Source organism: Callithrix jacchus, chromosome 1 (assembly GCF_049354715.1).
Source record: "Callithrix jacchus isolate 240 chromosome 1, calJac240_pri, whole genome shotgun sequence".
Classification (NCBI taxonomy): Eukaryota; Metazoa; Chordata; class Mammalia; order Primates; family Cebidae; genus Callithrix; species Callithrix jacchus.
This window is the reverse complement of record NC_133502.1, coordinates 126,216,098-126,244,016: the sequence shown is the minus strand read 5'-3', so window position 1 is coordinate 126,244,016 and position 27,919 is coordinate 126,216,098. Positions and strand designations below refer to the sequence as shown.

The following is a 27,919-nucleotide window of genomic DNA, read 5'->3' as shown; positions in this document are numbered from 1 at the left end:
GGCTAGAATAGCCTCGGGTTGGATGAGAACAAGTTTTAGGTTAGCCAATCAGACCATAGAAATAAAGCCCAATTAGAGTAGACCTTGAAGTTTGCTCTCATCCAATCCGAACATGTAGTCTAGGAACCCCGTCTATAAAGGATGGCAAGCGGGAGTCTTGCCATTTCAGACGTGGGCCCACCTGCTCTGAGCTGGCTTCGAGGAGAAGTGGGAGTAGCCGGCCACCGCCCATGCTGGAGGCTAGAGTCTGCCTTATCGGCTCGGCTCCCCTCGCTGTTGCGGTTGTTGGCACTGACGGGGACTACAGCGCAGCTAAAAGGGTAAGATGGCGGGATAGGTTCACCATCTTGGCCCGCACAGCCTTAGGCATGGGGGACGACTTGGGAGTGACCTGCCATGGGCAGTGGGCACTATCTAGGGTGTCACTGCTGGTGTTGCGGGGGCTGGTGGGGGGGGGGGTGTTCATTTGAGGCGCCACAGCCCGCGTAGGGGAGAGGGTTGGGGGCCCTTTCCTGGGGCGTGCTGCCCATTGCTGGGGGCTGGGATGGGGCCTGTCCCAAGCGGTACTGCCAGCAGCAGTGGGGCTCCTATTTGAGATCCTGCAATGGCTCCTCACTGCTCTCAGGATAAATCTGTACTTTTTATTCTGACCTACACAATCTGGTTCTGTCCAACTTTGTGTTGTGTCTCTGTGCTCCTTGCTCACTATACTCCATCCGCCCTAATATTCCAGCTTCTTAAACATGCTAAGTTCACTCCTATTGACAACTGAATGCAATGTGGGATCCTGGATTAGATCTTAGCCCAGAATAGGTCTTCAGTGGAAGAACTGGCAAAATTTGAATAAGGTCTCTGGTTTCGTGAATGGTAGCGTATTGATGTTCATTTCCTGCTTTTGATCATTGGAGTGATAGTGAGACATTAACATTTGGGAAAACACAATAAAGGTTATATGGACATCTCTACTATTTTTGTAACTTTTGTAAGTTAAAATTGTTTCAAAATGAGTTAAAAAATTAAAAGGAAGTTTTCTGTTTCAGCTGGGAAAATGGCAATGAATTAATGACAAGAAATTAACGGTGAAGTGATGACTAAAATTCTACATTGCTCCGAAAGCAAGTAAGAAAATCAGTGGTTATAGAGAAGTTCTTACATGAAGTAATAAAAATAAAAATTATTATCTTTTCCTCTTCTCCAAATGAAACAACATACTGTTCTGCATTTTATTCTACCTAACAATATATCTTTTGAATGACTCTTGTATTTTAAACCTAAAATTTGTTTAAGCCTTGCTTAATATTTAAAAAGATAGTATAGGTCACAATGATATTTGATGCAAACCTTGGAAAGACAGAATCTTATTGATCCAAGAGCTTTTAGAATTCAAAGTACTATTCTGGTTGTTATTCTACTCATTTAAGATAGGGAAATGAACATTTACATTCTGGCGACCTCAGAAGTGCAATGAACAAAGGGCACCAGCCAGGTAGGGCAAAGGTCTGTGTGCGCCCTGTTGCTTTTACATATTTATCAGAGGCATGCTCTGTTATATTACATTATTTTTCTCTTCAGTGTTTACTGAGGAAAAACAAGTATCTCCTCGGGCAAGTCAACTGTTAACTTTGCAGTTTTTATTTAATCTCCCTGGAATGTAACCCTTAACTTTAAAGAACGTAATGGCCATAAAACTTATAAAGCGTGTTTCTTAAGGAAATCATTCATACCTGTTTGTTTAATCTACCAGATATGAATGCGATAAAAAATTGAATTTATCCACTTAAGCTGTAGATGAACTTTCCACCTTTCTGATCAGAAATAGACCATCTTATAGTACAGATTCTGTTATTAATCAGAATATTTCATTTAGACTTTTTCCATTAAACTTTTTCTTAGAGGCTATTCAAAATAAAGGTGCTTCTAGCAGTTTCGTATCTAAATATGATGCAAAGCCTTGCTCTTCCATGGTATCCCTTGAATGAGCCAAACTTATTTAGCCATTCCCCTATAATTAAATAGCTAGGATGTTTCTAACATCTCAACTTAAAAACAATATTGCGATGAATGTCGTGTCTGTATATGTAAATATGTAGGATAAATACCTATCAGTAGAACTTCAAAAGGTATATGCAATTAATATTTTCATGTGTATTTAAATTTTTCCATCCATACAAAGGTTGCTAATGTATCTTATTTATTTAAAATTTAAAACATAATTTTATATGCCTCTTTTAACCAGTAATCTGATACAAAGATTTTTTTAAAATAACGTTGCTCCTCTTCCCCCATTGTCTCTGTCATCTATAGTACTCCCTGAGGTAGTTCATGTTATTGAAAGGGTGTGTTTCATCCCAAACATATTGCTTCCGCATACATATATCAGCATACATATATATATATATATATGTATGTGTATATATATATATATATATACACACACACACACACACAGGTATACACACACATATGTATAGCATACATATATATGAGCACATATTAATATATCCCCATGCACATACAAGCATGATTTTAATTTTTACTGAAATGGATTCATACTCCATACTTATAAACAAATTGCTTATTTCATTTCATACCACTTATAATTGTCATTCTACAAATCAGTACATATAAAATTCATATTTACACATACTCTATCTTTCTGTTACAATTTTCTGCGTGAGCCACCGCGCCCGGGTTTTTTTTGTTTGTTTGTTTTTTGTTTTTTTGAGATGGAGTTTCGCTCTTGTTTACCCAAGCTGAAGTGCAATGGCGCGACCGCAACCTCCGCCTCCTGGGTTTAGGCAATTCTCCTGCCTCAGCCTCCTGAGCAGCTGGGATTACAGGCACTTGTCAGTATGCCCAGCTAATTCTTTGTATTTTTAGTAGAAACGGGGTTTCACCATGTTGACCAGGATAGTCTAGATCTCTTAACCTCGTGATCCACCCGCCTCAGCCTCCCAACATGCTGGGATTACAGGCGTGAACCACCGCGCCCCGCTTTTTTTCAGAGACCGAGTTTCACTCTTGTTTACCCAGGCGGGAGTGCAATGGCGGCGGGATCTCGGCTCACCGCAACCTCCGCCTCCTGGGTTCAGGCAATTCTCCTGCCTCAGCATCCTGAGCAGCTGGGAGTACAGGCACGCGCCACTATGCCCACATAATTTTTTGTATTTTTAGTAGAGACGGGGTTTCACCATGTTGACCAGGATGGTCTCGATCCCTTGACCTCGTGACCCGCCTGCCTCAGCCTCCCAAAGTGCTGGGATTACAGGCATGAGCCGCCACGCCCGGCTGGTCTTTGGTTCTCTAATCCATAAAATGAGAAAAGGAGCGAGAGTGGGAGGAGGGGTAGAATCAACAAAATTTATGAATGTATACTCTGCTTAATACCTAGGTGATTAAGCAATCTGTACAACAGGGCCCTGTGACACTCATTTACCTATGTAACAAACCAGCACATCCTGCACGTGTACCCCGGAATTTAAAATAAAAGTTCAGGACTGGGTGCAGTGGTTTACGCCTGTAATCTCAGTACTTTGGAAGCCAAGACGAGCGGATCACTTGAGGTCAGCAGTTCAAGATCAGCCTGGCCAACATGGTGAAACCCTGGCTCACCTAAAAATACAAAGACAATTGGCGGATTGTAGGGGTGCACATCTGTGATCCCAGCTACTCAGGAGGCTGTGGCAGGAAAACCCCTTGAGCCAGGTGGAGGTTGCAGTGAGCCGGGATTGTGCCACTGCTCTCCAACCTGGGAGACAAACAGACTTTGTCTCAAAAATAAGTAAATAAATAAACGTTAAATACTAAAATAAAATAAAATTAGAAAAATGTCTCTCCAAAGAATTATTGTTTTACTTTATTTTGTTTTTTTGAGATGGAGTCTTGCTCGGTCCCCAGGCTGGAGTGCAGTGGTACGATCTTGGCTCACTGCAACCTCTACCTCCTGGGTTCAAGCGATTTTCCAGCCTCAGCCTCCTGAATAGCTGGGACTATAGGCATGCTCCACCATGCCCGGCTAATTTTGGTACTTTTAGTAGAGATAGGGTTTCACCATGTTGGCCAGGAACGTCTCAATCTCTTAATCTTGTGATCCACCCGCCTTGGCCTCCCGAAGTGCTGGGATTACAGGCATGAGCCACTTTCACGGCCCAGAATTATTGTTATCAGAAACAATAATGGAGTCTCAGGAGTTTGAGACCAGCCTGGCCAAGATGTTGAAACCCATCTCTTCTAAAAATACAAAAATTAGCTGGGCACGGTGGCATGAGCCTGTGGTCCCAGCTACTCGGGAGGCTGAGGCAGAAGAATCGCTTGAACCCAGGAAGCAGAGGTTGCAGTGAGCTGAGATTGTGCCACTGCACTCCAGGCTGGCGACAGAGCAGGACTCAGTCTCAATTTTTTTAAAACAATCAAATTTTTTTAAAAAAAGGCCAGGTGCCGTGGCTCACGCCTGTAATCCTAGCACTTTGGGAGGCTGAGGCGGGCAGATCATGAGGTCAACAGATCGAGACCATCCTGGCTAACATAGCGAAATACTGTCTCTACTAAAAATACAAAAAAATTAGCTGAGTGTGGTGGCACGCGCCTGTAGTCCTAGCTACTTGGGAGGTTGATGCAGGAGAATCCCTTGAATCTGGGAAGAGGAGGTTGCAGTGAGCTGAGATCCCACCACTACACTCCAGCCTGGGTGACAGAGCAAGACTCCATCTCAAAAAATACAGACATGTTAAAATTAAAAGTTAAAAAAACAATTCAAAGGTTGGGTGTGGTGGCTCATGCCTGTAATCCTAGCACTTTGGGAGGCTGAGGTGGGTGGATCACCTGAGGTCAGGAGTTCAAGACCAGCCTGGCCATTGTGGAGAAACCCCATCTTTAAAAAATAATAATAAAAATAAATAAATAAAAATTCAAAAACCCAGCCGGGTATGGTGGTTCACGCCTGTAATCCCAGTGTTTCGGTGGAACAGAGTAAGGAGGATCCCTTGAGCCCAGGAGCTATGATTGTTCCACTGTAGCCTGAGTGACAGACCAAAATCTTGTCTCAAAAAAAAAAAAAAGTGCCGGGCGCAGTGGCTCACACCTGTAATCCTAGCACTTTGGGAGGCCGAGGCGGGTGGATCACGAGCTCAAGAGATCGAGACCATCCTGGTCAACATGGTGAAACCCTGTCTCTACTAAAAAAAAAAAAAAATTAGCTGGGCATGGTGGCGCCTGTGGTCCCAGCTACTCAGGAGGCTGAGGGAGGAGAATTGCCTGAACCCAGGAGGCGGAGGTTGCGGTGAGCCAAGATCCCGCCATTGCACTCCAGCCTGGATAATAAGAGTGAAATTCCGTCTCAAAAAATAATAATAATAAATAAAAATAAAATAAAACCCTAAGGAGGAGAACTTCAAACATAATGAAGCTTCTCCGCTCGGCGCGGTGGTGTGTGCCTGTAGTCCCAGCTAACTCGGGAGGCTGAGGTGGGAGGATCGCTTGAGCCCAGGAGTTCTGGGCTGTAGTGCACTATGCCGATCAGGTGTCCGCACCAAGTTTGGCATCAATATGGTGACCTCCCAGGAGCAGGGGAACACCAGGTTGCCTCAGGAGGGGTGAACCAACCCAGGTTGGAAACGGAGCAGGTCAAAATTCCCATGCTCATCAGTAGTGGGATTGCGCCTGTGAATAGCCACTGCACTCCAGCCTGGGCAACGTGGTGAAACCTTGTCTCTACTAAAAGTCCAAAACATTAGCTGGGCATGATGGCGCGTCCCTGTAATCCCAGCTACTCAGGAGCCTGAGGCAGGAGACTTGCCTGAACCCAGGAGGCGGAGGTTGCAGTGAGCCGAGATTGCGCCATTGCACGCCAGCTTGGGCAACAAGAGCGAAACTCCGTCTCAAAAAAAAAAAAAAAAAAAAAAAGACGGCGGAAAAAGCCCAGGCGCAGTGGGTCCCGCCTGCAATCCCAGCACTTTGAGAGGCCAAGGCGGGCGGATCACGAGGTCAGGAATTCAAGACCAGCCTGGCCAGCATGGTGAAACCCCAGTCTCTACTGAAGATACAATAAATCAGCCGGGCCTGGTGGCTCGGGCCTGTAGTCCCAGCTACTTGGCAGGCTGAGGCGGGAGAATTGCTTGAACTCGAAGATAGAGGTTGCAGTGAGCAGATTGCACCATTGCACTTCAGCCTGGGTGACAGGGGAGACTCCATCTCAGAAATACAAAAAAAAAAAAACAAAAAATGGCGTTTTGCTTTTGTCGCCCAGGCTGGAGTGCAATGGTGACATCTCAGCTCACTGCAACCTCCGCCTCCCTGGTTCAAGTGATTCTCTTACCTCAGCCTTGGGAGTAGCTGGGATTACAGGCATGCACCACCATGCCCAGCTACTTTTTTGTATTTTTAGTAGAGACAGGGTTTCACCATGTTGACCAGGATGGTCTTGATCTCTTGACCTCCTGATCCACCCACCTCAGCCTCGGAAAGTGCTGGGATTACAGGCGTGAGCCACCGTGCCCGGCTTGTTTTTAAAGATTCTATAAACAGGCCAGGTGCAGTGGTTCACACCTGTAATCCCAGCACCTTGGGAGGCTGAGGAAGGTGGATCACCTGAGGTCAGGAGTTCGAAACCAGCCTGAACAACATGGTGAAACCCCGTCGCAACTAAAACTACGAAATTTAGCCAGGCATGATGGCAGACGCCTATAATCCCAGCTACTTGGGAGACTGAGGCAGGAGAATCACTTGAACCTGGGAAGTGGAGTTTTCAGTGAGCCAGGTTTGAACCACTGCACTCTAGCCTGGGCGACAGAGCAACACTCTGTCTTAAAAAAAAAAAAAGAAAAGAAAAGAAAGAAAAAAGATTTTATAAGCAAAGCCACTGTAATTATGGACTGTGAGTCCCAATCAGAAAATCAAAATCAAGGCAATATAGCTAGGTAGTATAGAACTGGTTCTGGAGTCATAGACTTAAGACGAAAATCCTAACTTACGGTCTGTGGGGTCCGAGAGAAATTGTTTCGCTGGTCTTTAGTTTTTTATTTTTCTTTTCTTTTTTTTTTTTTTTTTTTGAGATGGAGTCTTGCTCTGTTGCCAGGCTGGAGTGCAGTGGCACAATTTCAGCACACTGCAACCTCCGCCTCCTGGGTTCAAGCAATTCTTCTGCCTCATCCTCCCGAGTAGCTGAGACCACAGCTTCGTGCCACCACGCCCGGCTAACTTTTGTATTTTTAATAGACATGGGGTTTCACCATGTTGGCCAGAATGGTCTCGATCTCTTGCTCTCGTGACCCGCCCGCCTCAGCCTCCCAAAGTCCTGGGATTACAGGCGTGAGCTACCGCGCCCGGTTTTTTGTTTTTTGTTTTTTGTTTTTTTTAGAGGCGGAGTTTACCCAGGCTGGAGTGCAATGGTGCGATCTCGGCTCACCGCAATCTCCGCCTCCTGGGTTCAGGCAATTCTCCTGTCTCAGCCTCCTGAGCAGCTGGGATTACAGGCACGCGCCACTATGCCCAGCTAATTTTTTGTATTTTTAGTAGAGACGGGGTTTCACCATGTTGACCAGGATGGTCTCCATCTCTGGACGTCGTTATCCACCCGCCTCGGCCTCCCAAAGTGCTGGGATTACAGGCGTGAGACACCGCGCCCGGCTTTTTTTTTTTTTTTTTTTTTTTTTTTTTTTTTTTTTCTGAGACGGAGTTTCGCTCTTGTTTACCCAGGCTGGAGTGCAATGGCGCCTGGGGGGGCCACCATTGACGTGGAGCACTCCCACGTCCGATTCCTGGGGAACCTGGTGCTGAACCTGTGGGACTGTGGCGGTCAGGACACCTTCATGGAAAATTACTTCACCAGCCAGCGAGACAACATCTTCCGTAACGTAGAGGTTTTGATTTACGTGTTTGACGTGGAGAGCCGTGAACTGGAGAAGGATATGCATTATTACCAGTCATGTCTGGAGGCCATTCTCCAGAACTCTCCTGACGCCAAAATCTTCTGCCTGGTGCACAAAATGGATCTGGTTAAGGAGGATCAGCGTAACCTGATTTTTAAAGAGCGAGAGGAAGAGCTGAGGCATCTGTCTCGCCCTCTGGAGTGTGCTTGTTTTCGAACGTCCATCTGGGATGAGACGCTCTACAAAGCCTGGTCCAGCATCGTCTACCAGCTGATTCCCAAAGTTCAGCAGCTGGAGATGAACCTCAGGAATTTTGCCCAAATCATCGAGGCCGATGAAGTTCTGCTGTTCGAAAGAGCTACGTTCTTGGTTATTTCCCACTACCAGTGCAAAGAGCAGCGCGACGTCCACCGGTTTGAGAAGATCAGCAACATCATCAAGCAGTTCAAGCTGAGCTGCAGTAAATTGGCCGCTTCCTTTCAGAGCATGGAAGTTAGGAATTCCAACTTCGCGGCTTTCATCGACATCTTCACCTCAAACACGTACGTGATGGTGGTCATGTCAGATCCGTCGATCCCTTCTGCGGCCACCCTGATCAACATTCGCAATGCCAGGAAACACTTTGAGAAGCTGGAGAGAGTGGATGGCCCCAAGCACAGTCTCCTCATGCGTTGAATAGTCCCAAATGCTCTTTCTGAAAATGCTGAGTTGCCTTTTTTGTTTGCATCCTTTATTTTTAATATTCATAATGTTGTGTGCTTAAAAGTGGGCTTTGAAGTGTGTGCTGCTTTCTCCTTTCATCTTTCTCCCCTGCTCTCCAGTCTTTAAACCTTGGACGCTACTTACTCAGCTACCCAGTAGAGCTTGAAGCTGGCTCTTCTGAGAAGATGGTATGGTGTAACACTAAAGTAGGTGGTTCGTGCGTGTTCTGATTACCTGGTTATAATAGATATGCACATCAAAGCCTTTGCCAGTATCTTCCTGTATTCCTTATCAGATTGCAAAGATGGAATGTTACTATTTTATCAGCAAGGTATTAAAATGCATTTATAAATTCTTCTTGGCTTCATTCATGAATAAACGTGTTAGCAATTTAAAACATGGTCTTATTTGAAATAACTTTAAAGTGCTTAATATGTAAATCTAAAGATTCTGACTGCCCACAAGTACTGATTAAGTGGCATATTTGATTTTGTGAGTTTAGCCCCCAGCACTTTAGCGATGTTTGGTAACAGCTGTAGAAGTACTTATGCTGTGTACTCAAGCTAGACTACCTGAGTCAGTATTCACTTACTAGCTCTCTGAACATGGGCGGAATACTTAATTTCACTACACTTGTATCCTTATTGTAAAATGTGGCTCAGAATACTGCTTCATAGCCACGCATGGTGGCTCATGCCTGTAATTCCGGCCCTTTGGGAAGCTGAGTTGGGATGATCACCTGAGACCAGGAGTTCAAGACCAGCCTGGCCAAGATAGTGAGACCCTGTCTCCACAAAAAAAAAAAAAATTTTTTTTTTTTTTAATTAGCTGGGCATAGTGGTGCTTGCCTACAGTCCTAGCTACTTGGGAAGCTGAGGAAGGAGGATTGCTTGAGTCCAGGAGGGAGAGGCTGCATTGAGGCATAATTGTGTCACTGCCCTCCAGTTTGGTTGACAATGCAAGAGCCTATCTCAAAAACAACAAAAAACACTTGATAGGATTGTTAAAAGGATTAAATTCAACATGAAAAGTATTTAGGAATGGTGCCTAGGGCGTACTCACTCTATGTGTTAACTACCATTACCACCTACTGAGCCATTCTTCCCCAAATTACTGATGTGAAACTTATTTGACTATTTAATCCCTTACTAAATGTCAGGTGTTTTGCCAACACACTCAGCTAATTTTGTATTTTCAGTAGAGATGGGATTTCTCCATGTTGGTCAGGCTAGTTTCCAACCCCCGACCTCAGGTGATCTGCCCACCTCAGCCTCCCAAAGTGCTGGCATTACAGGTGTGAGCCACTGTGCCCGGCAATGTCAGGTGTTCTTAAGCACGTGTGCATTTATCTTACTGAATCCTCACAACCTATGTGGTAGGTTACTTTCTATTTTAACAGATAAGCAAACTGCTATGACCTTATTAAGGTCATACAGCTAAACCCAGGCAATCTGACTACTGACTCCTAATCATTACACCCCATTACTTCCACTGAAAAGTTAACCATAAGAGTCCTAGCTTTTTATTTATTTTGAGATGGAGTCTCCCTCTGTTGCCCAGGCTGGAGTGCAACGGCATGATCTAGGCTAACGACAACCTTTGCCTCCCAGGTTCAAGCCATTCTCTTGCCTCAGCCTCCCAAGTAGCTGGGACTACATGCCCAGCTAATTTTTGTATTTTTAGTAGACACGGGTTTCACCATGCTGGCCAGGCTGGTCTCAAACTACTGACCTCAAGTGATCTGCCTGCGCCGGCCTACCAAAGTGCTGGAATTACAGGTGTGAGCCACCTCACCTGGCCGTTTTGTTGTTGTTGTTCTTATAACTTGCATGCACAGACCAGCACTGGTGATGGGTCCCAGCTTTTTAGATATACATTATTCCTTCATATAATTCCAAATTTAGACACTGAGTAAGCCGAAGCCCAGGAAGCTAAGCAACCTCCCTAATGGAAGAGTTTCACTTATTTGGGGCAAGATCACTTTCCCATTTGTATTCATCTGGAAATTGGATAATACTGAACCAGATTCTTAGATAACCTACTTTTGAGGAAGGATTCTGAGGTTCCTAATTTGGATTGGCAATGTGGTGTAGTAAAATCGGAAAACATATCTGAAGTGTCCCATTCTAGTTCCAGCAATAGCTGCCTTATAGACGGAAAAGAAATCTAAGTACTTTAGAGCCAAGAGACCTGTGATCAACTCTAAGCCTCTCATTTTACACCCTAGGTGCTATCTTTGTTATAGGCAATAAATGTAAGTGATAGGGCTTTAGAATTTCTAAGGCTTTATAAAATTATTTAATATGTATTAAACCCTTTCTAGCAGCAGACGTGGATGACACCACTCACGAAGAGTAAGAAGCTATTCAGGTGTTAATTCATAAATATTACTTAATTAGGGTCATTGGCAGTAAATTAGTATAGAGACTCCAGATGAGAAAACTGATGCTATAGATATACTTTTAAAAATCATTTTAAAATACTATGTACAGTAAATCTAGTAATTAAAATGGCAATAACAAAATATGTTTACCTGAATCGCTGAACCTCTCAAGTGTATTTTGTAGATGAGGTTATTAATATACCTTTATATGTCATCATCCTACAGTTTGCAGGGACATAGTTCTTTTTGATATTATATAGGAAATTCCAGAGCCAGATAATATAAAAGATTTATTGAAAACAACAGTATTTAAAACATGTACTAAGAGTCCTATAGAGGATTCTCAAATATTTTAAACATAGGATGCAGACTTGCTATTCACAGTGCATAAGGAAAAAGCCACTTCTAGAGTAACTATGTATCTGCAACATAATACAAAAGAAACATTTACTTCAATACTTGTACATTGAGGAAAACGTCAAAGTATTCTAATTTTAGTACACTCAAGAGTAGCAAAATAATAGCTTTCAAGGCCGGGCGCGGTGGCTCAAGCCTGTAATCCCAGCACTTTGGGAGGCCGAGGCGGGTGGATCACGAGGTCAAGAGATCGAGACCATCCAGGTCAACATGGTGAAACCCCGTCTCTACTAAAGATACAAAAAATTAGCTGGGCATGGTGGCGCGTGCCTGTAATCCCAGCTACTCAGGAGGCTGAGGCAGGAGAATTGCCTGAACCCAGGAGGCGGAGGTTGCGGTGAGCCAAGATCGCGCCATTGCACTCCAGCCTGGGAAACAAGAGCAAAAAACCCCGCCTCAAAAAAAAAAAAATAATAATAATAATAGCTTTCATACAGGTATCCAGAATTCCCGTTTTTCCTTTAGATAAATTTGACTTCAAAGTCAAGAGACTTACAGTAAAGAAAAAATTTCAAAATACTTGTATTTTGTTTTCAGTTAAATTTCCCCCAAATGTTAACTTCAACTATTTTTTATTCTACTTGATAACATTTTTCATGTTTAGCAATATTATACACTTCCCTCTTTAAACATTTAAAATAACTAAAACATTTTAGCATTATCTCAGGTTTTCAAGCTGACGTAGAAGTCAGTTTATACACCTTTGTATCTTACAAATAGTGAATAAAACAAAATACATTCTATATAATGTCTAATGTTAATGTAATGAGAAATACACTTACAGCAATAACTTAGCCCTCTTTACCATTTATTCCATGATATAGGAGGCAAACAAAACAATTCCAATACTTAAATACTGCTAAAGATGACACATGGCCCTTGAGGTATATGTATGCGTGTGAATGCATACACCCGACACATTTACATAGGTGTATATGTATTTATGTATGCACTGCTATAACTAGAGAGACCGCATGCAACCATAAAAAAAATAATAAAAGTAGTGGAATATTAAATGAATAAAAAGACAAATCATAGAAGATTTCAGAGGAGGAGGAGGCACAGGGATATAAAAAGCATAGATTAAGACTTCAAGGTAAGGTGGAAGTCAGATTTGTTCTGAGACCTAAAACAGAGTTGTACTTGTGGTAAGCTCAGAGAGGAAGGCAAGGTATTCCTGCCCCAGGAGAATTGTAAATCAAAATTTCTAAAGACCCATGCTCACTGAAGCAGTTCAGTAAAAAAATGGGAGATTACAGTGGAAGGGGGAATAGACAAAATCCATTATAGGGATCTTACATGTCTTTAAATTTGAACTCGATTCTAGAATTAACAATGAACCATTAACGGAATTTAAAGCAAGGAAGTGACCCAATCAAAACAGTTCCTTAAGATCACAAGGCAACTATGCAGGAGATACTGCACAGGGAAAAGGCTGAAGGCAAAAAGCTGCAATCACAGTGGTTTAGGAGAAGAAAGTGATACATGTGAGATAATTTTTGTTTATGGTACTGGCACATGAAGAACAGGAAAGAATGTCAAAAACTTTCAGCCTATCACAGGTATAACACACTTAACATTTTTTTTTAAAACAAATCTAAAATGTCTACAGACATTCTGCTCTTTTGATTCTCAGTAATTAGGGGCTTCTCAGACTTGACTGGCGAAATTGAGCTTCCCTACTGATGGCTAACAATCTCTACCGAAGCATATATGCAACTATGTACCTGCTTCTTAAAAGTACCACAGGGTTAAATGTGAATCTCTATTTCCTAGCAGCAGTTCTCACTCTTTGTTGAGCTTAAGAATTACCACGGAAGCATATTTAAAATATAATTAAGTGAAATCATGCACATTAAGTGTCTAGCAATGGCCATCGCACTTCTGCAGATGCTGATAAGACAGCCTTACATGCTAAGATTTTCAGATCCTCAGTTTTCTTAAAGCAAACTAAAGAATAGTTTCCCCATAGACCTGCAGAGTCCCTGATTTGTTGTATTAATAAAAGACAGCAACTTGGCTCATGAAGCTTTTTCTTCCTCCTTTTCCATTACAAAGAAGGCAGTTACAAGTGCTTTCTTCTGTCTTTTCTCACAAAAAGATGAGTCTTCACACTGGGACGGGACAAACGACTTAGAGACAGGTAGCCCAAGATAAGTGAAGAAAGATGACTGTTAAGCCACATACTTCCATAAATTTCCCCTCCACCTTCTCTCCTTGCCAGTTCCTTGGGGGCTAGTGGACAAGATTTTGATGGTTGTGAGATGGGGTCTACGAAGGGCACTGTAGGTAAGATCACCCTTCCAGTGCCTGATCCATTCCTCCTGGTTTACAGAGGGCGACAGTATGTGTTCACTTAGATGCTAGACACAAGTCTTTCTCCGGGCAGGGCATCTGAAGGAATGAGGTAGGAGACTGTACCAGCGTGACAAGGTATTTAACTCCAAGTTCCGTTTTCTCAAGTTCTTGTGAGGCTATTCTGTAGGGACTGAGGAATTTTGATGATTGTTCCTTGTTCCTCTCCCCCAACAGGGGGTACCTCAAAAAAACCCAACAACAATAAAACGGACTAATGAAAATTTTAATTTATATTTTTTGTTAAAATATTAAACTAGGATTAAATTACTGAAGTCTAAATTAGACTAAACATAAATGTTATACAACCCACTGGATGGATTTATAGTTTGACAGTGTTCCTTGCAAGTGTCTACTCATCTTCTTCCATCTTTTTCCTTTTTTAAAATCATTCCGCCCCACTCTTCACTTAATAATCACGTGCACTTTATTCTACTAAACATCACTACTTGGGATCATTCCACTTCAATAATCATGAAGCCTGTTTAAAGCTTTTCCAGTCTTAAAATTTGTCATCTTGACTACACATCCCAAGGCACTACTTTTCTCACTTTTTTCTGGTTAGCCAGAATGTTCCACAAAGAAACAGTAAAAGATTAGTATATTCAATGGCTACTAACTACTCAGTGAACATACAACAAAAACTACTCATCCTTATATTAACTGACTTAAGTTATAAGAATTACAGTAGTACGTTATCATTTATGCATAATGCTTACGAGATTACTCAAGAAATCAAAATGACTTCCCATTGCTTGACATTTGCTTTCCAAATACTTCACATTTCAATCTCATACACCTACAAAAAGAAAAAATCCAAACATACTTTCCTCACCTAAAAATATTAAAGAAGGCTAAAAGGCATTTGGAATTTTTTTTAAACCTTGAAAAACAGTGCTACGCTTCCAACATGTCTTTAAGTTATAAATCAGTTTCTATCCCGTGGCATAGCTTCCATTTAAGTGCATCATAGTCATATTAAATAGGTATGTCTTCAACTTGTCAAATCAGATGGAGGTTCTTTTGCATCAAGGCACTTATTCAAAATGTCTTCTTCTGCAAAGTGATTTAAAAAAGAAAAAATGTAAAGTATAAGCAAATATTACAAAGAAAATAAACAGGCCAGATTCCAAGCAGTAGCAAACACTCAATTATGATAAAATTACTATTATTCTCAACAAAGTACCCTCTTTCTCCAAAGATCAATACATTCCTCCTAGAATACTTTTTTTTTTTCCTGAGATAGGGACTTGGTCTGTGACCCAGGATTGAGTGCTGTGGCATGATCACAGCTCACTGCAGCCTCAAACTCCCAGGCCCAAGAAATCTTCCCACCTCAGCCTACTGAGTACCTGGGACCACACTCATGCACCAACATAGCTGATTCTTTTGATTTTTTGTAGTGATACAGTCTCCCTGTGTTGCCAAGGCTGATCTTGAACTCCTGGGTTCAAGCAATCCTCCCATCTTTGGCCTCCCAAAGTGCTGGTATTGCAGGCATCAGCCACTGTGCCCAGCCAAATACTTTTCAATGTAATAGTGTATAACTATTATGGGCAAATCAGAGTGATATGTAATAAATCTGTATCACCAGAACCTTATCAGTCCTAATGAGCTACAAGAGCAATTTTTTTAACCTTTTATGAGGAAAATGTTCAAACATACAAAAAGTGAAGAAAAGTAAGATTAACTCAATGTATCCATCACCTAGCTTCAATATTTATTAATACTAACTGTTGAGGACTGAATTGTGTCCCCCAAAAAGATATGTTGAAGTTCTAACTCCAGTACGTCAGAATGTGACCTTATTTGGAAATACAGTCATTACAGATATAATTAAGAAGTGGTCATACTGGAGTAGGGTGACCCATTCGCTAATATGACTGTGTCCTTCTAAGACACATAGACACACAAGGGAAGAATACCATGTGACAATGGAGGCAAGGGTTAGAAATTACACTGCCACAAGCCAAGGAATGCGTGGCGCTACCAGAGGCTAGAAGAGGAAAAGAAGGATCCTCTTCTAATGGCTTCAGAGGAAACATGCCCTTTCAACGCCTTGATTTTGGACATCTAGCCTGTAGGACTTACGTCTCCAGAGACAATAAACTTCTGCTGTTCTAAGCCACCCACTTTATGATACTGGGTTATGACAGGCTAGGAAACTAATGTACTAACCTGGCTTCTTTTATCTCTACTCCCCACTCTCACCAAATTTACTCCAAAAAAAGTAAGAGATATTACACCATTACAACGATGATATTTAAAATTGTGTTTCTCAACTTTCTAAAAACCACCTTCCGCTGGACAAGATTTTGATGACATTTACCTTTTCAGTCATTTGTATTATAAAACCAGTAGCTTCAGGTTGGGGGGCTTTTTTCCCCACCCTAATCCAAAATCAATTGTAACTACTATATATACATCAACAGAGATTCTGAAAGGACCTTTACAGTAAGAGATTGTTCCCTTCATCCTAGATGAAGGAAGGAGGAGCACAGTAACAATAAAGGTCGGCCAGGTGCAGTGGCTCACACCTGTAATCCCAGCACTTTGGGAGGCCGAGGCGGGTAGATCACTTGAGGTCAGGAGTTTGAGATCTGCCTGGCCAACATGGTGAAACCCCGACTCTATAGAAAAGAAAAGAAAAAAAACAATAAAGGTAATGCAGCATTCATTATGTATTTGTTTTATCAAAAGTTGAGAGAAAACTTCAACAAGTGCATATGCATAGGTCTAGTTAAACCTTACCTTTTAAATTAGGTAGTTCTCCACGACTACATGATATTGTGGTCCTCAATCTTTGTTCCACTGGAGAAAACTTAATTAGTGGTGAAAGAGACTGTTTTCTTTCACCAATGGACATGCGTAATGATGGCTTTGTATGGTCAGTACGCAAATCATGGGGGTCCAAAAAGTTAAGCATATCCTCTGTTTGTACATTTTGGGTAGTAGGACTCAATACTGGTTTGTGTCTTTCAGGTGTTAGGGGATTCCGGAGGTAAGATTCTTCCCTTTTCTTGGAAAGCGATTTCTTTAGAGCCTTCTGTCTACTGCAAAGAGCCTGAATATTGAAGTCTGATTCTGGAGTAGTCTGTCTCCTTTCCACAACATGTTCTAGAAGAATGCCACCACGCATAGGACTATTTGGCTCCAGTTTAAAATTGGCCTCTGAACTACTGGAACTATTAAAACTTAGGTGACCACCTTCTTCCGGAAGAGTTTCATGTAATATGCCAAAATCAGTATCTTTAAAACTCTCAGAACTAATTCCACTTGATATCTGAAAAGAGTTCCACAAGGCAGTTTTATTTGTGGAAGGCTTGTTACAAGAAGCTTGCAAGTGGTCCAGCGTTTTAGTATACTCCTCTTCACTGCCACGCATCACATCTATCCTGTGGCTGACAGCAGGGGAGAGTGTCTCCATTTGGCTAGTTTCTGAAAGCTTGGTTAAGGCTATACATTCCAAATCTTGCTTGCAAATTACTTTCTTATTTAACAAACCTGACTGATTTTGTGTTAGTGGTTCATCTATGTGACTGGTCACGACACGTTTCTGAGGCACACACTTGCAATCTGAAACATCTTTCTCTTCAGTCGAATGAGACTGGCCAAAATCTGATACAGTGGTGTCAAAGAGAAAATCGGCCATGCTAAATTCTCTTTGATCATGCAACACAGACGGTGATTCTGGCAATACTTCTCTATGCTCAGTATCCATTTGAATTGGTTCTGTAGTTCTGTTTTCTTCCATTTCAATAGCTTTTCTCCATGAACTCCTAATTTCATTTACTAATTAAAAGGGGAGAAAACACAATTTACTAACATTCCCAAACACAGAGCATGCAATGAATCATTTTATTTCTAACGCTGAAGATAAAGCTCCTGACTCAGTATGTGTTCTATAAATATACTGGTTAAATGACAAGGCTCCACGATATAACAAATCCCACCATCAAAGAACCCCATCTCCAACTGATCACACACAAATAAACACATATAAAGACAGATGTTCCTGAAATGTGCATCAACTTTTACATAGCACGTATGAATCGCATGTATTAAAAAGAAATTTTCTTGTCCATCTAGGCCACGGTTTGGCAAACATTTTCTATAAGGGACAGACAGTAATATTTTAGGCTTTGCAGGCCATCCATTCTGTCTAACTACTTAACTCTGCCATGACAGCATGAAAGTAGCTGTAAACAATGTCAGCAAATGAATACACTTATGTTCAATACAATTTTATTTACAAAAACACACAAAGTGGGGCCCGATTTGGTTCAGAGGCTGTAGTTTCTGACCTAGGCTGTGGCTCAGTTCAAACCGAATTAAATCAACAGCAAAACAGAAATTATTTAATTACACAACCAAGATGATGTGCCTCCTGAGGACACCAATATCAGAGCTTTGCCTACACAAATTACAGGTTATGGGGAAAAAGGTATTGGGCAGTTTGACTCATTTAGGAGGGTTTATGGCTGATGCTTCTTGTTGATAACTGGAAGAACATAGCCTTTGTACTCTATAAATATGTGGGTAACAGGTCAGACCTGGAGGCAAGAGATTTTTTTTTCTTTTTTTAAGACGGGGTTTCACCACGTTGGTCAGGCTGGTCTTGAACTCCCGACCTCAGGTGATCCGCCCGCCTTGGCCTCCAAAGTGACTGGATTACAGGCGTGAGCCACCACACCCGGCCGAGATTTTTTTAATGCTCAAATAAGATCTTTCTAGATAAAAGCCAAGTAAAACAACAAAAACAAAATTGCGTATTATCAAAATGTTGTATCTCTGTATAATGAGTACACTAAAGGCACAAAATACTGCTAAAAGACTGTTATGTGAGAATGCCCATACCTTAGTATGTTGATAAAAGTGCCTTACAGCAGCATAAATAAAAAGTCATTGCCGTCAGGCCCGGTGGCTCATGCCTGGAATCCCAGCACTTTGGGAGGCCGAGGCGGGCAGATCATGAGGTCAAGAGATCGAGACCATCCTGGCCAACATGGTGAAACCCTGTCTCTACTAAAAATACAAAAATTAGCTGGGCGTGGTGGCACGCACCTGTAATCCCAGCTACTTGGGAGGCTGAGGCAGGAGAATTGCTCGAACCCTGGAGGCGGAGGTTGCAATGAGCCGAGATCGCACCACTGTACTCCAGCCCGGCGCCTGGTGACAGAGCAAAACTCTGTCTCAAAAAAAAAAAAAAAAAAGTCATTGCCAACTAAGCTAAAAAGATCTATCAGGCCATAGTTCTAACAGTGGTAATGTAAAGGAAAGAAAAAAGAGTTACAGAAAGCATTATTAACTTACTCAAGTTTTCTGGAGTGCGGGGAATCTGATTCCTTGTTAAGAAGGGGTTAGAACCCAGAGAGTCAATTAGTTCCTCTAATTTTACTTCTTTTCCTTCAGAGAACTGTGGTGCATCAGATAAAACTGCTCTGGCAACCTAAAACAGAAAAGAAAAAGTAGAGCAAAGATTACCAAGCCCATTGGTAGAATGCAACAAACCCCTGATAAGCACGTCATGGTCAGCAGCCCCTCCCTTTGCAGACAGCACAAAAATAAGCGACAAAGAAGTTCCCAGACAACTCTGCATAGACCATCTAGGTACAATCCTGTAAAGTGAAATGATACTCTAAAATGTTTCCTCATCTTAAATGGAGAGCCCATATAAAGGAAAGAATAGATAAAAATCTTTTTTTTTTTTTTTCAGACGAAGTTTCGCTCGTTACCCAGGCTGGAGTGCAATGGCGTGATCTCGGCTCACCGCAACCTCCGTCTCCTGGGTTCAGGCAATTCTCCTTCCTCAGCCTCCTGAGTAAGCTGGGATTACAGGCACGTGCCACCATGCCCAGCTAATTTTTTTTGTATTTTTAGTAGAGACGGGGTTTCACCATGTTGACCAGGATGATCTCGATCTGTTGACCTCGTGATCCACCCGCCTCGGCCTCCCAAAGTGCTGGGATTACAGGCCTGAGCCACCGCGCCTGGCCAGATAACAATCATTACACTGGGAAGATTTAGGGGCAGTTCCAATTGCACAGTGACCTAGGCTGCTATCTGCCACAACTTTTAGCTTGACAGCTCTGTATTCACTAAAATGACTAGTTTTAAAGGAAGCACTCTTCTCTCAATTATAATTAATTTGCACAGTAACACCTCTATTAAGAAACAAATCATTCTGACAACATACCTCCTTGCCAGAAACTTCATTAACAGATCTAAATTAATGAAAAAAGCAGAGATACATTCTAAAACATAGAAAAGTATGTAATATCATAATAGTGCTCTCTGTTAACCATCAATAAAACTGAAAAAAAAAAAAAAAATGCAAATTAAAAACTCTGCCCCCTGACATCTCTAAAAAGTAAACTTCTTGAAGCCATAATTGGCCCAAGAAAATAAAGGGCTTCTCCCTCACAAAAACAGAGCGCTTCTGGGAATTCAAATACTGAATATCACCTGTCATAAACACTCTTAAAGAAAATTAATTTCATTTTACTTTCAGAGCTTCATGAGATTTTAAGACTTTCCTCGTCTATCTGATCCCATTGCTAATATAAATTTTAACCAGAAAATGTGTTTTTCCTTTCAAAATTAGGGAAGTAAAAAAGACTGACTTTTCTTTAGTGTAGAGTCAATGAAAAGAAACAACAGAATATTGTTTAGAGATTTAAAAGGACTTAGTACATTTTAGAGATTTAAAAGTACTTAGGGACCATGAAACTAGACCTCATATTACAAAGAAGAAAAACGACTGACATCCAGTCAGGCATGGTGGCTCATGCCTATAATCCCAGCACTTTGGGAGGACGAGGCTAGAGGATCACTTCAGGCTCAGGGTTCAAGACCAGTCTGGGCAAAAAAGTGAGTCTCCAACTCTACAAAAAACAAAAAACAGCCAGGCAAAGTGGTGCACACCTGTAGTCGTAACTGTCTGACAGGCTGAGGAGGAAGGAGCCCTTGAGCCCATGAGTTCAAGTTTACAGTGAGCTATAATTGCACAACTGCACTCCAGCCTGGGTGACAGAACAAGACCCTGTCTTCAAAGAAAAAATGACTGACATCCAGTTCTCTTATTTGGACAATGTTCACTTAGTTTGATCAGGAATGCAATAAAGGAGGGGACTCCAATACCTGAATTAATATCCACTAAACCAAATTTTTCTTTCAGTCTCTCAGGAATAAAAAGTTGACACTGATTTTCTGGCTGCTTAATCAAATTCAAGCAATGCAAAGCATGTTGTGGGAAACATGTACTAAAAATATTAGTGAATAACTTCAGGATTTAATTTGGGTAAACTGAGTTGTGTAATACTGAGCAATGGTGGTATTATGTGGTCACTTACCAGTGAAAAGCAGAATAGTGTTAAGGGATGGGGCTAGTTAGGAAAATCAAGCTCATGAACAACAATGTATCTAATCAAGTCAGAAATATTTTAGACAACAAAAGGAACAAAACCTGCACGCAGAGATATGATACTGCAGTGTGTTCTAATATTCAAAAAAAGAGGAAACTCAGTTAAGCAACAAACAACAGTGATAAAGTATTTTAATAAACACTGGGTACATTTATCTAACTATGCAATGGTTAATCTCCAAAATATCTCAAATGTATCATTTGTATACCTCCAGGTAATATTTAAAGAATGGAAAGTGGGTTGTAAACCACAGATGTAATACTAACTAAATAAGTTTATATTACACCTATTCCTATGTTTGGGGAAGATCAATTTTGCCTTAAGCATAATTTTTATCATCTATAGCCTCTTTTACCCCATATTACTGCAGGTAATCAATAATTAACTGTATTTCACTTAGGATCAACACCATTGAGAAAATACTTGTTTTTGTTTTTTGAAACAGGGTCTCCGTTAGTCACTCAGGCTGGAGTGCAGTGGTGCCAACACAGCTAACTGCAGCCTCAACCTCCTGGGCTTAAGTGATCCTCCACCTCAGCCTCACCAGTAAATAGCTGGGACTTCAGAGGCGCCATATTGCTCAACTTTTTTTTTTTTTTTGTAGAGATGAGTTTTGCCATGTTGCCCATGGTGGTCTCGAACTTCTGGGCTCAAGTTTTCCTCTTGCCACAGCCTCCCCCAGCCTCTGCCTCCCTACTACAATTTGTACCACATTAATTTTGCTTTAACCATAATTTTTATGATCTATAGCCTTCTTTATCCCATATTACTCCAGGTAATCAATAATTAACTGTAATCCCCAAGTGTTGGGATTACAGGCATGAGGCAGTGTGCCCATCCAATAACTGATATTTAAGTATATTCATTATAGTCTTTTCTCACCTCTTCTACCAGATGATCTTGCTCTTTTTTAAATGAATCACTTATTTTAGTTGGCAGAGAACCTCCAAATGCACTACTCTCTGTATTCTTTGCAATAGCTGATAATGGAGAATTTTCCACTTCAAATTCTGGTGTCTTCTTAGAAATTGCTTCGTTTTTTTCTTTGGGAGTTCTCATCTTTGTGTCCTGAAGAAGACAGATATGTAATGTTAAACCCTTAATGATCACGGCTGATCTTCAAGCTTTCTTCATTAGCAGTTCACTGGTTATCATGAACCTATAAAAGGTTGTTAATATTATTGTGAAATTCTATGTCACTGGCAGAATTAACTAATTCCAATATTCCCACTTAGCAAGAAGAAATGTATAAGTAGATACGGTACAGCACAAACTGTACAAATACTAGAAAATGTGAAAACAGAAATTAAATTTAACTGTGGTATCAACAAAATAAATAATATTTTATAATTTAGTATGGTCACAATTAATTGAGAATTATTTTAAAATATACCTTTTCAAGTAGTGTAACATTGTTCCTATCTGATGGCAAAACTGACTGCAACAAGAAAGAGGCAGGGCTAAAAGGAAAAAAGACAACAAATCCAAGTTATAAGGAGGAAGTTATTCCATTCCCTTTATGAGTCTGACTATTCTTAAAAAAAACTGTCTGCCCCGTATCTGTCCGTTACGATTTCACTCAATTCGTCCCGGTCATCAAAAGGCAGTTAGTTTATTCTAGGGAGGCATGGTGACAAGTAGAGCAGTATTTCAGCCTAATTTGTGTATCAGCCTCCCAATTACAAAGACTTTACTTACCACATACTAAGTCAACAGTATTTTTATTTGAAAGGGTTAAATGACTTAATGTTAACACTCCAAAACTTGAACACAGGTTAAATACAGATTCAATTAACTAGAATTGCATTATTACAATGTCACAGGGTCCAAATCACAGTTTCGTTGCAGCAAACTCCATTTTTCTGAAATGGAGTTTTGCTCTTGTTGCCCAGCTGGAGTGCAATGACGCAATCTCACCGCGCTACAAGCTCCGCCTCCTGGGTTCAAGCTATTCTCCTGCCTCAGCCTCCTGAGTAGCTAGGATTACAGACATGCACCACCAAGCCTGGCTAATTTTCTATTTTTAGTAGAGACAGGGTTTCTCCACGTTAGCCAAGCTGGTCTCGAACTTCAGACCTCAGGTGGTATGCCCACCTGGGCCTCCCAAAGTGCTGGGATTACAGGTGTCAGTCACCATGCCCGGCCCAGCCAGAGACTTACTTTTAAGATTCTTTTGAAGCTTCATGTCCAAAATCATATGCTAAATTTTGCTCTATAGCAAATATGTTACACATCACAGTAACATCATAAGGTTAGAGTTTTTGTTTGCCACATTGTATTTCTTAATCTTTTATATTCCCTTGCCCTGTTGGATAAATATTAAAACTTTATGCATCTTTTCATGCTAATTGTAAAATGTTATTAAATTTTAAAATCTTCAAAGAAATGGTAACTTTTTTACTTTGATCTTTAAAGACCTTTAAAATGCAAAAACCTAGCTTTTCTACTCTAGTTAATACAACGGACAGGATTACCACCAAGACCACTTTCAACAGCATGTTGGTGCTTTCCTGTCTTCTTATAACTAGAAGTACAAAATTAATAATAGCATTACAAATATTTTATATCATAGTAAATATAATTTTCAGACTTTTTCAAACATACACTCTTAGAATCTTTGCCTATCCAAACCTAATTCAAAATCACTACAATTGCTCAAGCTTCAACTTAGCATTGACAAGATATGATCCAGATATCAAAGGCAAAGGGTGATCATCTACTAGATTTTGCGGGAAATTTTACATGAAAATTATCAAAAAGCCCCCTGAAACAGAGCCAGCAATCTATGGACCAATGCCGCTAAGATGCCACCACTGCAAGAAGGTAAAAACAAAGCCTATGTATTTCCCTAAGCCTATTCCCAGGGACTAACACAGTGGCTGGTAGTGCAATACATACATGTTAACTGTTTGATGGACTGATGGAATGGATGAGTAAATGCTACTTGAGAATGGGGTTCTTACAGGTGACAAGTGTTTCCATTTGAATGATTCTTGTGGAACCTTATAGCAGAGAACAATGAAAACATTCTATACCCTCCCCTCTCTCATTTCTGAACTGGTAATATGCTATTAAGCCTGTTAACATCACCATCTAAGACAACTTTAAAGCAGCCCTGGCTCAGTCTTTACACTTTATCCTTTTGCCATGCCAAGATTGAGGCCCATGAAATCCTAGCACTGTAACAAAACAGAAGAAAGGATAGTGATCACATTGCGGAAATTTATCCTAACGGAACAGCACAAAGTTAAAAAAAAAAAAAAAGGGACATACATTTGTAGTAGTAAAAATATTAAAATGAGAGGAAATCAAGTCTAAAAATAAATGCAGTGTTACAAAGCCATTATCAATGAAAATTGGCGAATGTTATCTAGACATACACACAGCCAAAAAAAAAAAAAATCACAACTGTTTATACCATGTTAATGTTTTAAAATTTTGTACCTTAGAATTCTGCATTTTTAAATTTATATTTAGATTGTATCCATGCTTTGATTAGAGCTACTGTTTTTCTTTTGAGACAGATTCTCACTCTGTTGTCCAGGCTGGAGTGCAGTGGTGGGATCCCAGCTCACTGCAACCTCTGCCTCCTGGGTTCAATGGGTTCAAGCAATTCTCCTGCCTCAGCCTCGTGAGTAGCTAGGACTACAGGCACCCACCAGCACACTCGGCTAATTTTTGTAGTTTTAGTAGAAACAGGGTTTCGCCATGTTGGCCAGGCTGGTCTTGAACTCCTCACCTCAGGTGATCTGCCTGCTTCAGCATCCCAAAGTGCTGGGATTACAGGTGTGAGCCACCATGCTAAATATATTATATGATGATATACAAGGCCTAGGTAAGAACTTGGGGGAAAAAAGGTTACAAGTGATTCCTCAGAAATTTTAACCGATTATTTGTCATTTTTATTTGCTATTGTTGTTATATCAATAATCAGGAGAATAATAAAAATAGGAACTATCAAAAGGAAAAAATGTGAGACTAGAATTCAATTCCTAACACAAACGATGTTTAGCTGATGTGTATGCAAGATCATACTGCCCTTCTTATCTTTGAAACATGGTACAGGAGAGAACATAGAAGTTAGATGTCTAGAACAACAGCGTTGTTACCATTAGAAATATTATGGAACACCCACAGACACACACACAAAGCCACTGCAAAGATAATGCTCAGAGTATACACCAAAGGCATCACCAATTGCTGAATTCTGGTTTTAAGTATAATGAAGCTTCCATGAGCTCACTCTGATTGGAACCAGAAATGAAAGCTAGGCACAGTGGCTCATATCTGAAATCCTAGCATTTTGGGAAGCTGACATGGGAGGATCACTTGAGCTCAGAAGTTTGAGACCAGCCTGGGCAACACAGAGAGACCTCATCTCTACAAAAAAAAAATTTTTTTTTTAATTAGCTGGGTGTGGAGGCGCATGCCTATACTCCTAGCTACTTGGGTAGCTAAGGCGGGAGGATCACTTGAACCCAGGAGGTCAAAGCTGCAATGAGTTGTGACTGCACCACTGTACTCCTGCCTGGGTGGCAGAGCAAGACCCCTCTCAAAAAAAAAAAAAAAAAAGGCCAGCAATGAGATTTATGGAAAAAACTATATATCTTTCGGTAACCGTGAATGACAACTGCATGTGATAGGGCCAGTAACACTGCCTAAAAACTACATTCTTTCCATGTTTTTTAACTGAAGAGTTATATTGATCATATCCACATATGAACTTCCCAGTTAACTACATGGTTACTGATATAAAATAGTGTAACTGCTGAACTACATGCAAAAAAGGTATTATTTTCTTTCATAAGTACAGTCCATCTGTGTTACATATTACTGATGGAACATTTAACTACATATACCTTTAACAGAGAAGAATTTTGAGCAGACTACTTCCACATCCCAGCAACTTAGCTTTTCATAGGCCTTCTGTTCTATTCCACTATCTAGCAATAATAATCTTTCACATCCCATTAAGCACTGATCCCTCACCACCAGGCTTTCCCCTACCTGCTGTCAGTATCTCAAATCCATCATTAAAATAATCAGGAGCTTATAATAAAAGATCCAGGGGCTTTGAGGAAGACAGATGTAGAAACCTAAGTATATTTAATATAGCTTCTTTCTCCTATATTATGAGTTTCCTTTTGAACTACATTCTTAGGAGTGGCATTTCTGTCTCCTATAGAATTCTTTTGTTTGTTTCTTTGTTTGTTTGTTTGTTTTGAGATGGAGTCTTGCTCTGTTGCCAGGCTGGAGTGCAATGGCGCAATCTTGGCTCACTGCAACCTCCGCCTCCTGTGTTCAAGCGATTCTTCCGCCTCAGCCTCCCGAGTAGCTGGGACCACAGGCACGTGCCGCCACACCTGGCTAATCTTTGTATTTTTAGCAGAGACGGGGTTTCACCATGTTGGCCAGGATGGTCTTGATCTCCTGACCTCGTGATCCGCCCACCTCAGCCTCCCAAAGTGCTGGGATTATAGGCGTGAGCTACCACGCCTGGCCTCCTATAGAATTCTGATAGTGTATCTTGGCACAAAATTCTTCAAAACAAATCATCTTTTTTTTTTTTCTCAGATGGAGTTTCGCTCTTATTATCCCGGCAGGAGTGCAATGGTGCAACCTCACCTCACTGCAACCTCCACCTCCCAGGTTCAAGCAATTCTCCTGTCTCAGCCTCCCAAGTAGCTGGGATTACAGGCATGCACCACCACACCAGCTAATTTTTTATATTTGTAGTAGAGACGGAGTTTCACCATGTTGGTCAGGCTGGTCTCGAACTCCTGACCTCAGGTGAGCCACCCACCTTGGCCTCCCAAAGTGCTGGGATTACATGCACGTACCCAGCCCTCCCTCCAAAAATAAGAATCTTAAGGTTTAATGGAGTTCAAAAATAAAATCTGCTATATGTATTAATCTAGTATCCCCATCAATATTTAGTCCAGCAAAATACCTTAAAAATACTTAATTTGCTCTCTCAAGGGAAAACAAACCAAAAACATAATTGAGTTTGGGAAGCAAACCATACCCTCACCCAGCCTCCCATAAAAGCAATTGTAATACGAGTGTAAAATACATAGGCCAGTAACTTTACTGCCTATTCAATACCAGGTCCTCACAGAAGATTTCATTATTTTTCTTTAGGAACTCATCCAGATAAGACGAAAAACACGGTTCTTCCACAACTAGTCCTGACTGCTGTGAACTGGAAGATTACTGCAGAACTACCAATAACTCAATTTCACAAAAACAGTTTTGACTCTGGTTATAGTGTATGGCTTATTAACTTACTAAGAGTATATAGAATGATGAGTGCTTCAATTTATTTAAAATTTAGGATCTTCTTTTATAATTTTCCTAAGTATTTTATTTTCATCTGTCTCTCATCTACTTAAGAAAGTAGGAATGAAAGACACCTATTTAGGTTGAAAAATAATTAAAAAAAAAAAGTTTGTGTTGGATTGCTACGTAATAATATTTAATTTCAATAAAGAATATGCTCCCCAATCAGATTACATACATAGAGTTCACAGATTTTTTTTTTTGGTTTGTATAATCTGTAATCTGTCCAAAATGGGATCATAGAGGAGAAAAAACAGGCAATAAAGAAAACAGGAAATTACTGAAAGAAGTTAGAACAAAGTTCAGTTTTTTCATATGTTAAATCTGGGGGTTATAGTAAATCAGAAATTCTCCAAATTCTTTTTAAGCATGGAATTCTTCTTATCAAATAGTTTACCAAACACCCCAAAACATAATATATATAAAAGAGCAAG

At 40.8% G+C, this 27,919-nt stretch overlaps 2 protein-coding genes and 1 non-coding gene across 22 annotated transcripts in view; 1 reads left to right on the top strand and 2 right to left on the bottom strand.

Annotated features, from left to right (window-relative positions):
- The first annotated feature begins 167 nt into the window (after nt 1-167).
- On the top strand, nt 168-27,919 carry LOC100385876 (ras-related GTP-binding protein A-like). Of its 2 annotated transcripts, none has more exons than XR_013534546.1 (3): nt 168-320; nt 1,041-1,119; nt 27,288-27,919. XR_013534546.1 is itself a non-coding variant. In XM_002742966.6 (3 exons), the coding sequence occupies exon 3, from the start codon at nt 7,704-7,706 to the stop codon at nt 8,538-8,540; it is 837 nt and encodes a 278-aa protein (XP_002743012.2). In that variant the 5' UTR covers nt 168-320; nt 1,041-1,119; nt 7,693-7,703; the 3' UTR covers nt 8,541-8,964. The 2 variants fall into 2 exon arrangements, 1 of the variants encoding a protein (XP_002743012.2); XM_002742966.6 differs by lacking the exon at nt 27,288-27,919 and adding an exon at nt 7,693-8,964.
- The window catches only part of LOC100415051 (HAUS augmin-like complex subunit 6), a 51,734-nt gene continuing 35,042 nt past the window's right edge, over nt 11,228-27,919 (bottom strand). For 11 of the 19 annotated variants that reach the window (XM_078370047.1, XM_078370055.1, XM_078370043.1 and 8 more), the window contains 5 exons: nt 22,540-22,606; nt 22,029-22,214; nt 19,036-19,171; nt 16,474-17,514; nt 16,054-16,352 (listed from right to left, as the gene is read on the bottom strand). In XM_078370047.1, the coding sequence (XP_078226173.1) occupies nt 16,069-16,352; nt 16,474-17,514; nt 19,036-19,171; nt 22,029-22,214; nt 22,540-22,606 (1,714 nt within the window). In that variant the 3' untranslated portion in view covers nt 16,054-16,068. Of the gene's footprint in view, nt 14,779-16,053; nt 16,353-16,473; nt 17,515-19,035; nt 19,172-22,028; nt 22,215-22,539; nt 22,607-27,919 lie in introns of those variants that run through there. The other 8 variants (XM_078370075.1, XM_078370066.1, XM_078370081.1 and 5 more) reach the window with 2 other exon arrangements.
- LOC118148393 (small Cajal body-specific RNA 8) lies at nt 22,690-22,824 on the bottom strand. The gene has a single exon (XR_004735206.1).

What these genes read in the sequence shown, in the direction of transcription:
- LOC100385876 (XM_002742966.6), top strand. Translation starts at nt 7,704, where the DNA reads ATGGCGCCTGGGGGGGCCACCATTGACGTGGAGCACTCCCACGTCCGA.